At 41.8% G+C, this 11,440-nt stretch overlaps 1 protein-coding gene across 1 annotated transcript; it reads right to left on the minus strand.

The window, feature by feature from the left end:
- Window positions 1–3,841, minus strand: LOC128907641 (poly(U)-specific endoribonuclease-like). Its single transcript, XM_054196788.1, is given in 5 exon segments — window positions 1–495; window positions 902–989; window positions 991–1,041; window positions 2,195–2,352; window positions 3,767–3,841. Coding segments are annotated over 5 exon segments (630 nt in total). The 3' UTR covers window positions 1–237.
- Between the last annotated feature and the right edge of the window lie 7,599 nt (window positions 3,842–11,440).

Below are 11,440 nucleotides of genomic sequence, written 5' to 3' on the forward strand. Positions count from 1 at the left end.
TCAGCCTTTAATATAAGTGATCAGCAGTATGTTTCAAGGTTTGTCAGGCACTGGGCCATGGCACACTATTGATTAAACGCTCCATTGCAGACCAAAAGCGAGAGAGTCATCAATTTTTACTCAAAATTAGTTATATAAAACAACATATCAACTTACTCTGCTGCCCAGTCCCGTGTTCCACCCCCACCCACCCCCCAAAAAAAAAAAAAAAGAAATGTTGCCTGATCACTCTAACTACTAGTCTTCACTACTGGTGCTGAGGAGTACTGGATATGCTGTTCTAATGTGTTGCCCATGGCAGCAAGCAACCACCTGTAGCTCATATTCCTCTATCTTCACTGTTTCATGCATGACACTTTCTTCAGCCAGCAGGAAAATGACAGTGTAAAGGGCAAATTCAAACTCCAGGCTCACACTAGGAAAGGTGCTTCCAATTGGCTTGACTGAGCCCTTCCAGCTGAACTGGATGCTCATCAACTGGTCATCTTTGTCAGGCTGAAAGCATAAACAAAACAACAGAATAATCTCCAACACAACTGTGACCAGACAGATACATTTTCTGACTCCATATTTTTGAGAGCGTTCCAAGATTCAGTCATCCTTGCTGTGCCAGAGTGCTATAGCTGAAGCACAGCCTTTTCCCTGTGCTCTGGAGCATACATGATCATTTATCTCAATTGAACTTCAGCAGTGTTGTGATTCTGTAAAGACCAGCACTAATTTTTAAAATAGCTTTTGCAAAAAAAGAAGCTGGACTTGAGGGCATGCTAGTATTTTTTCTGCTTATATACACCTGGGCAATTTAGGTTCAAAACAGTTGAGCCTATGATTGCATCACTGTGCCTTGGTTCACTACCACAGCTTTTATCTCTGGATCCATTTGTCTTGTTTGCAAAGGCGCCCTGGCTTTGTTCTTCCGAGCAACATATCCCTTGTAGTTGCGCTTTTCCTGAAGGTAAAATATCACCCAGTTGTGCAAACCTAAGGCATTTACCAGGCATTTCTCCAACAAAAACATGTTCAAAACCACAAGAATCAGATCTGTAATAAATCAAAGAATAATATATAGGGGTTTTATGTGTTTAAATAATACAAATTGGCAGAGGTAAAAGGCAAGAAGATGCACAAGCTTGCTTAGGTTGATTTATTTGTCTGGATTTGTCAGGTTTTCTTTCTTTGCACAAAACTTGCAATGAAATTGAGCCACAAAGTCTAAATTTGTATTTGATGATGAAGGTTGCTAGTAAATGTCACAGATGCATCCCTGCTGCTTATCCAGATTTTAGCAAGGCTTCTGACACTGTCTCCTGTAACAGACTCATAGACAAGCTGATGCAGTACAGATCAGAAAAGTGGAAGGTATGGTGGGCTGAAAAGTGAATGAATGTCTGCGGTTGAAGGCCTGTGATTAGGGACGCAAAGTGCAGCTGGAGGCAGTTCACCAGTGGTGTACCCCAAGGATCAATACTGTTAGTATCTGATCAGTAAGTCCTTAAATACAATCTGTGTGGCAGCAATGAACACCTCATTTAGGCCATATTTTGAGGCTGTCTTCCAGTTCTGTGTGTAACAGATGGTACTGGGGCTTACATTTACATAAGTCAGAATAGTGTAGGGATTATCAGGGGCCATATCCATCAAACATACCTGTCTCCTCCTTTCCTGGCATAAAGCTGGAACCAGAGCTGCCCTCACCAGACACAGGATTGTGTGGCTCAGAGAGGAGTGGGGGGAACAGAGAAAAATGGTGTTCCCCATTATGACAGCTGTTCCATCAGCTTAATACAACTCTATCCGGTGAAAAGAAAAATCAGGGAAGGAAACATATTCATAGACATGCTTGAAGGATAGCCCCCAAGAGAAATGCAAGAAGTAGCTTTGGACCTAGTGCTATCTGAAAGGTCTGTAAGCAAAAGAGGAAAGATGACTTTGACACCTTTTTCAATACATGGAATAACATCAAAGCAATGACAAGAGTCTCATCCATCTCCCCTTGTAGTGGAAGAACCACAGAGAAATTCAGATTTTGTCTAAGGCACAAAAGGATGTTCTTCCGGAGGCTGAGGCTACAGGTAACCTTTATGCAAGTGTTGTGGAAACTACCTTCAAATGACATGTTGCCTGATGATCCTCACCATCATCCAAATCATGGACGATGATGTTATATTTTAGGCAAACACATAAAAACCAACACAGGTTCTTCATGTCATTTCCACCATTAACAAAAGAATGGGTCTCACTTGCAAAAGCTTTTATGCTCTTCAGGCATTCTTCATTTGCATTGTGAAATGGATGTCTGGCTGTGCTGCCCTGGACAGCACTGACACCTTGCTGTGCGGCATCTGCATTTCCCTAGGAGAAAGACCAGAGTAAAACAATAAAAGAAGTAAGATGTCCTTAGAGGAGACAGTGCCTACCTTTATAATAATCAAAACAAACCCCATAATGCTATCAGGATTCTTTGTTATGAATGGTCTTCCTATGAAACATTGCAGAAGAACTGCCAGCATAAAGAAAAATGACATAATCTCTGACACTGTAAGAGCCTGAAATTTCTCTGTTGACTCATTTTCAGAGACGATTGTGACAACCCATGTGACAGCAGCTCGGTTCTGATGAGTAACCAGCTGCGCGACTATGCTATATACATCACAAATAATAAAGAGAAGTAATGTAGAGCCAAGGCTCCCTCCCACCAAAATAAATAAAAGGGAGATTTGGGCACCTTCATTTGCTGTTCTTTTGTAACCCACAAACCCACTGCATATAGTTTATGAGGCCATGCAGTGCAGCAGAGGGATTGTTTCTCTCCTGAGACCCTGCTCCCCAAGCTAGCCAGTTTAATTCTCCTCCATGATAATGCTTAAGCGATCCAACTTCTGAGTAGGCTCCCTCAGGCTCAGCCTTTGTTTTCTCTTTCTGACTTCATGACCACAGCCACAGCCATCGCCGCAGTGCCGGGGAGATGTTGAGGTAGTTCTGTGCAGCTCCACCAGCTTTGGACTGGTGCATCCTGGTGCTCTGGAATTTTCAAAGACTTCTGGTTGGCAACATCTAGGGGCATTTCAATCAATGTTACTAATAAGCAGATCCAAAATGGAAAGAAGGCTTTCCTGACAATTTTCAAATTTCTGTTCCAAAAAGGGCATTCTAAAGAAGAGGAGAAAAGATGAATAGCAGTTTGTTAACATGGGCGAGAGGTAATTAGAGACTTGTTCTGAGAAATGGAGAAACCATGTGGGAGAAGTTTTCCCCACACATATTTTGGCCTGAGGTAGATTCCCCTTTTTCAAGTTTATCAGCAACAGAAAATTATAATATGAAGCAATTGTTGAAATAAAGTGTTTGAGCACTTGCGTGAGTACAAAATGGGATACTGAATATTCAGTGTCCTGCTGCAATTTGTGGCCAAAATACATGGTAATGTTTGTGCTACACTGAGCTGGCAAGGAGTGAAATGGCTGCTCAGCAAATCTGATACTCACTTCTCTTTCACAGTTCCCTGTGACTGGTAGCAACAACCCTGAAACCCTCCTCACCCACACCTCTGTGCTACTCCTAACTCTCCAGGAGAGACCCAGGAATTCCTCATATTCCTCCCTTATTCCTCCAAGAATGACTTGGGACCTATCTCCCCTTCTGCCTCACTGCAAATCACCCAGACCATACACACAAGCAGTCATACACATACAGAAACATCCAGGGTGGAGGGGACTTCAGGACCTCTCTAGTCCTGCTCAAAGTATGGTCAATACTGAATTCAGACCATATTCCTCAGGGTGCCATCTTGTTGGGTCTTGAAAACCTCCAGAGATGGTGATTTCACAGCTTTTGTGGGCATCCTGTTCTGATTGCATTTGTCCTTGTTGAATTTCGTGATGTTCCTGTCTTAGCCTATTCCTCCAGCTTGCCTAGGTCCAACTGAAGAGAAGCCCTGCACTTGAGTATACCAACTTCATCACTACAGTTTGCTGTCATCTGCAAAACTGGAAAGGTTGCACTCCATCTCCTCCAGACCATTGATAAAGATATTAAATGTTATAGGACCCGAGAGACTCCACTTGTAACCAGCACCCAGGTATTGTGGACCATTAATGTGTTCTCTGTACTGTTCCCTCTCCTAAGTGATTCTTCATCATTAGGAAGTCCTGCCTATGCCATTAGTGGAAATGACAAAGCATAGGCAACTCTTTTAGGAAAAGGCAGTTTTGCAGACACCTTTTTCTATAGTATCATACTGCCCTTAATCCTCATGGTTCATGTTCATATCTAAAGAACGCAGATAACCTGTAAGGAAACTTGAGCCTCCCCTAAGATTATTTCAGAGTATATTTTAACACAGTTCTTGTCAATAAGCCTTCCTGCAGTTTTCCATGCACTGAAATAAAAATGAAGATGGTGGTGTTTCATTCAGGAGGACTCTATGTACAAACCAGAGGCATCCATGAGATTGTTATCAGTGTGCCGCAATCCTACACAACAAAACAGGAAGTAAAGAATTCTCTCTATGTTGCTTTTCTAGCAGCAACCTTATATACACTCTTTCTAGCTTTTTTCCTGCAAGATTCCACACCTAGAGATGCCTTCCTTTGCTCATATGTGTGGTTAAGTTATCCTAGCATAAAGTTAGTGTGGTGAAGGATGACTAAGACTCTAAAAACATGGTCTGCATACAAGAAAATTCTCTCATGCATTGATCTCTGATGCACATACAAACCTAACCAGGCTGGTCCTTTCCTCATTTTAATGGAATTTTGTCCTGCATAGTAGTGTATATTTTTCATAAGACTATCCATCCATCTATCGAGATCTAGTAAGGGTTGTTATCGTGATGAACCGCCCAAAGTTAGCTCCAGTTTCAAGAGCATTATGTCCTCACTAACACATAAGATCAAGACAAAGAACAGAGTGGAGAAGAAAGAGAAGGGGATTAATCTTTAAATGACTGACAGTTGAACTAATCAGTTATAAACCAGCACATGCATCGAAGCCCAGAGAAGAATCACTTGATAATTTTGAATTTCTCCTCCAAAGCAGATGTTCCCAAGAAAAGAAAAAAAGTGCAGAAATTTGTCAACAATGGGCATTTATTTCAAATAGACATTTGGGAAACTTGCCATGATTTTGCCATCAGTTCTCCCAGACTGAACCAAGGCACCTTCAAGCCTGACTCTCAACCTCCTGATTACTGTTATGTCGTCTTCTATTCTGGCTGGGATGGAGATCCTCCAGCCAGTGGCAAATTCCATGCTTTCTATCAGAATGAGGAAACAAATATTGTGGTAAGGTCACAAACAGTCTTCTGACGTGGCAGCCTTGATGTAAGGCAGCCAGGAAGAGCAAAAAGTGAGCCAGGCAGGCATCTGCCCCATTGTTTGCAGGGAGGGAATCGAAGTCATAGCAGAAAAAAAAGAGGGCATTAATAAACTGGTGGGAGATTAGGCTAGAAGCAGTACAGCAAGATTTTATGTGCCTTCTCCCGTCCTAGATTGAACTTTGTGGCTGGCTCAGAAACTGCTGGTCTAAGCTCCATATTGAAGGAAACAGAAAGTAGCAAACGATGCCTGGAGAACTGGGGCTTTTTTTTCACATTATTGAGCAATCCTTTTTGTCCAGAATTGTCAGTGTAACTGTGGGATGGAGCTTATATAGCCTAAGATTAAAATCCTGAAAAGCAAAAGCAATCTGCGCTTAACTCCTTGACAGCTTGTTGCCCAAAGGAATTTATATCCCTGAGTTAAGATCCAAAAGCAGTTAGTTTACATTAATGCACCAGAGGATAAGTTGCAGCAGCATATTATGCTCAGCATTATTTAGAGTGAAGAAAGCAACCTCCTACAGAAGGGCAGGGCAGACAACCATAACTCCTTTGGCTGCCACACCTCAGTCTGCCTGCAGCTGGGAATTTGAGCCATCATGTACATCAGCTACGCTGGAGGCACTGACAATCCGTTTTCACTTGGGCTCTGCAATACTTTGAGATCATTGTTGATGAGAAATCTACAAGATCACTTGAATTTTGAACTGGGCTTGAATAGGTGTCAACACCTGAAAGACTAAAAATTCTAGTATATGGGAGCCTAAGGATATGTTTGTTGCTAGGGTTAAACACGAACATGAAGGAAGATTTTTCTTGGAACAAGCGTGGATACTTGCATGGGTCTTACCATGGAGCAGGAGGAGGATGTCACAGAGGAGCTATATTCAGCCCTTGCCCAAACTGCAGGCTACACTTATGCAGCAGTGGTGTGGCTTGTGGCATCACATTATCGATATTGGCTGTGCAGCCCAAACGAGGCACCTGCTCAACTTCACGGGGAGTTAGCCTTAGGGCATATCACAGAAGCCACCACCAGCAGCATTTTTATTTAGTTTTATCTGTACCTTCACATTCTTTCCAACATCTTAAGAAGAGCAATTCCTTCTCAAAAGAGCTTACAAGCCAACACTAAACAGAAAATTGTTCATCTCACCAGCTCAGCTAAAATCCAAAGAACAGGATCAGCACGTTCACAGAATAGTACTGGAGATTACCTTGGTCTGACCTGAATTTATTGGATCACTTGTCTCCTGGTGTCTACTCCTCTGCATCAGCTTATCCCATTTGTTTGCGTACTACCATATTATGTTTAATACAGTTTTCACTTGGGAAGTAACTACTAGTGGCGGATAGAAGTCGGCTGTCTGTTGAACATCCAAGGTATGTGAAATATTAGGGGGGGATATCGGTTGTGTGGTTTTAAAATATTTTTTCCATATATATCGTATTTTATATACATACATTTTAGCATGTATGTTTTTTGGTAAAAGTCACCTATACAGGAAATCTGTCATCCCTTCAATACCTACTGTTTGTTCTTGGTCTGCTCTTGGCAGATTTTTCCTGTGTTTATAAAGGACTGTAGGGCTCTGTGTGATCTTTCGTCCTCTGGAAATGTTATGAAATATTGCATAAGCTCATGGAGGCAAGCTCAAGGTGTCTACTTGACAGAGGAGAGGGTTACAGCAAGAGCGTACCTACAGAGTTCAACCCTCATATTTATTTAATAAATATACTTGTACTAAATACATTCCTCCATTCAGAAAATGTGTCCTAAAACTTTAAAGACACTTAATTTTATAAAATAAAAGCCTTTTCTCTCCTTTTTCTTTGCTGGGTGCTACCACAATATCATCATGGACTTTTCCTCTCCTTTTTATTGTCCCTTTAGTTTCCAAACAGAGCAGAGCACCTGTGTGCGTTGTAACTGAAGATTAGAATAAAGAGAAGTATATGCCTGACAAAGCAAAGAACTTGTTTAGCAACTTACATAGTCATCCTGTAAAAAGTATTTCTGGACAGTATTTCTTTAAAAAAGGTCTATAAGCTTAGCTTACACATATGAGGTGAGACAACTTCAAAGAGAGGAAGCCCAACACCTTCATGCAAATCCATGACACACAGCATTTAGGTAAGGTTTTCCTGAAAACGCACATTGTGTATTTACTCTCTGGTTTTCAATACAATTGCATGTATGACTCAAACCAGAGATTTTTATCATTAATTCTCAGTCCCCTCCATATGGTGAAATCTCTCAGTTGTGAGATTTGTGCTTTCACATAGAATAAATTATTTCTGTGCAAGAAGTCTGGCCAGTTGGATTTTGTCCAGTTGGAGTCTTGCTTGGATGTGCTTACGTGCACAAAGAACCACCCCAATAACAAGAACACTTACTCTGCACTTGTAATTGCTGAGAAAACTTTGGGGGGAGGCTCTTTGCAATAGAGACTTTAATGCACCAGCAGTGCAGCTACAGCAAAAGAATCTAACATCTCCATTTCATTATAGCTTTTAAGTGAAACATTCACATGGTGTGCCTGTTTTTCCAAATTATTTTCTTGTATGAAACCTTCATTTTATCGAGAGCAATGCCCCAAAAAGTCTTTTATTGCTATAAATCAGATATGACTCAAGACATGAAGAGAATTAAAGGGTCAGTGGCAAATCATGTGAGCAAGTCAACAGTGTCAAAGCAAGAAAAACATGTATTGCAAATGCAAAGAAGGTTTGATTGAACGTCTTATCTAAAGTAAATTTACCTTCAGAGATCCTTTGGACAACATCCAATTTTAAAGCGCCTTTAATCTTGGCATAGAGAAGAAAAGCATTTGGAAAACCCGGTGAGCAGCCATTTACAAGAAGCTGCCAATCATTTAAAATAATGTTGTGAGATACATCGGCTTACGTGGCTGATAGAAGGTACCAGCAATTCTCTAGATTTTCCTCTTATGCCAGTGTGCATGTCTTTTACTTGACTCCAGTGATGTTTTTCTTAGTTTAAAGTTGGTATTTGAAATACCACAGGATAAATAAGACAGGTTTTGTAGGTGGAAAAGAAAACACATTGTCAAGGGACAAACATAAAAATGGACAGTTATGTGGCAAACACTCTGCAAGGTCTTGGGCAGGCAGGTGATACTTGGAGAACTGATTCTACATGATCAGCTACGTTTAAGCAAAATCTGATCTTAGCATCACTTTATTTTAGCTAAAACAGCTTATGATTCAGTTGTCTCACCAACTTTTTACACTGAGGCAAGTCAGTAAAACAGAATAGAAACAGGAAGCAGGGTTATTGCAGTGCTACGTTCTATATAACTCCCTTTTACACATCTCCCAGACGAATATATTCCATCCGCGCTGCCCTTCGCGTCAGGGAAGAATTAGTATGATTTTTCTCTTACCCATTAGCCATGCCAAGAAGTTGTTTTTCTCTTAGCAAATACACTGAGCAGAGAAAATGCAAGCTGAAGCTCAGAAATCCTCCTGGTGCTCCAAGGCATGGAGCCATCTCCCTCTTACACTCCTCTTGCCCACTCAGGATGGTCACTCAGACTGACAGGCAGCGCAGGAAGGCAGGAGGTGCCAAAACCCATAGGAAGACACGGAGTGTAATTACAGTACCACGTCTCATGCCTCTCAGCACAGGCAAGCTCAGACCGGGAAGTCAGAGCCACCTCTACCAGGCTCCTGCTTCGCCTTATCTCCACAGACAATCAGTATGGCAGGGAATACAGAAGGCGACAGCAGAGAGACGCACGGCGACCGCTGCCTGCTCCCACCTGGGCTTTCAGATGCGAACCTGAGAACCTTGTATGAACTACAGACATGAGTCACAGCATTCCGTCTGGAGTTACGTTGGATTATTTGTTAACACATTTTAGATCTCTGCATGATTTTTGGGCCAGAAATAAGCTCTTCAAGTCTGAAAGCCTTGACTGAGATGGATTCTAGTCTTGCTGTTCTATATACAGTTATTTGACAATAGAAGGGAAGATGATAATAAATCAAGCATCAAAAAAATTATAGGTGGGGAAGAAAAATAAAAAAATGTGTGCTTCTCTATTTACAGCTGCAATTGCTAGTTGCAACCTTGTAAATATAAGGAGGCATTTTAACCAGGAAATGTTTTACAAAGGCAGCAGTTTTCACGCGTCACTGGAAGCAAGTGGTGGCAGGTGCCGGTAAGTACGGGTACCCACTCCAATGCCTGTCTTGGGAAGCATGCATTCATTATGGGGCTAAATTAAGCTTCAGATGGTTTAAAGCTTATTTTTGTTTGATTGATACTTTTAAAATTTTCTTCATAATAATAATTAATTCCTGAAAAACATAGCTTTAGGTTTAAACTGTGTATATGTGGTTTGATCTTAGGCTCCTGTTTATAAAGACGGTTCTGCATCTCTGGTCCATGTACCCCTTCAAAGAATCATATTAGAGCCATACTAAGATGCTGGTAATGAGGATGCCTGCCACATGGAATTGCATAGGGGCTAGGACATGCAGCTAGCTCGCTTCAAAGGGAAGTTTCATTCTGACACTGGTAGGAGAAATTAATGTATCTCAAAATTGAATATCCTTAATTTTAACAGATTTTTTCTATACCATTTTTTCTTACCATTTATTGCAGTGCTGGGTAAGCAAGATAAATGACAAAAAGGTGCTTGTGCTTATCAACTGAATGCAAGAATTCTTTTCCAAGGCTTTCATTTAAAATACAAAAGCCAGTCGACAAATTTTGTGCATAACAAAGTTGTAACTCCTTTATTCACATTAGCAGAAAGAGCCCAGATGTGAGCCCAGGGAATTTCCATTTACAAGCAGCAGCATCACAGGAGTCAGCAGATTTAAGTTAATCTTTGATAAAATTACAGGTCAGATCATTGCTAGCAATTTCATAACCAAACATGTACTTAAATCTGTTGTAAAATTTCTGTTCCATGATTGAGCTAAGAAAAACTTAAGGATCCCAAAGCATGTAAAAGGTTGCATTTGCTGACAGAAACAAAGTTCTGATCAAAGGCAAATGAGATCAGCACAGAATCTGGATCATTCCCAGGTCCAATGCAGGCAGCAAGAAAACCTGAGTGTCCAGAAAGCAGCCTTGCCAACGCTGTAGGTTGGCCTTCACTATTGAAGAGATCAGGCAACACTTTGTCAAACCTGTTGCGTGGGGCAGTGTAAGTTTGCTGTGCAGGGCAAAGAGCAGAGCAGAGAGCTCCCCCTGCTCTCGGTTCCTCTTTTCTGGCACAAGGGAATGGGGAGAATATTTGGCACTCTCTCACTCACATGTGAATAGCATTTCCAAAGGAATGGGGCAGTAAACTTGCGGAAGATGCTTTGCCTAACAAAACTGCCATCTCAAGCATCAGATGCTGACCTTTGCCAAGGTCAAGGATCAAGGAAACCCTGTGAATAAGACCCGTTTCTAAAGCATATAGGCTTCTCTGTGCATTTCCAGCCTAAGTATTTTGCTTTTTAACCAAGGTGGCCAATAGATAAGTGCTGGTTTGTCACCTCTAGTCAGGTGCCTAAACTTCCTTGAAGAGGGAAAGGGATCATTCAGAGTTAATTTAAACCTCTTTGGTGGATCTAGAGAGGGTGAGCAAAAACAGTGTGCTTTAGAGGCTTCTAGACCAAAGCAGCCAGGGCTCACACATGCTCAAAGGACACATTTGAGCTGGACAGGCTCACTCGGGGAGACTGAGTAAAAGTTGGCAGCTAGAGCAAACACCGTGCGGATCTATAGCAGGCTCAGTCCTTTCCCAGGAGAAGACAAAGCAGGGCTATGGTCACGTTTTGTCTGTGGATATAGGGAAGAGAAAAGTTTCTGAGACACCGAGTTTATCAGACATTCCTATGGGAGCTTTGGCTGTTGCCACCAAGTCTCCACAAGCTGACCAACACTGAAAAGCAGTGGAGACACAGCCTGGGCAGGTCAGTGACAACCTAACCAGGTCACAGAACCACGGAATCACAGCATCGTAGGGGTTGGAAGGGACCTTTGGAGATCATCTAGTCCAACACCCCTGCCAAAGCAGGTTCACCTAGAGGAGGTTAGACAGGAACGCATCCAGGTGGGTTTGAATATGTCCAGAGAAGAAGGCTCCGCAACCTCTC

The sequence above is a fragment of the Rissa tridactyla genome, chromosome 1 (assembly GCF_028500815.1).
Source record: "Rissa tridactyla isolate bRisTri1 chromosome 1, bRisTri1.patW.cur.20221130, whole genome shotgun sequence".
Lineage (NCBI taxonomy): Eukaryota > Metazoa > Chordata > Aves > Charadriiformes > Laridae > Rissa > Rissa tridactyla.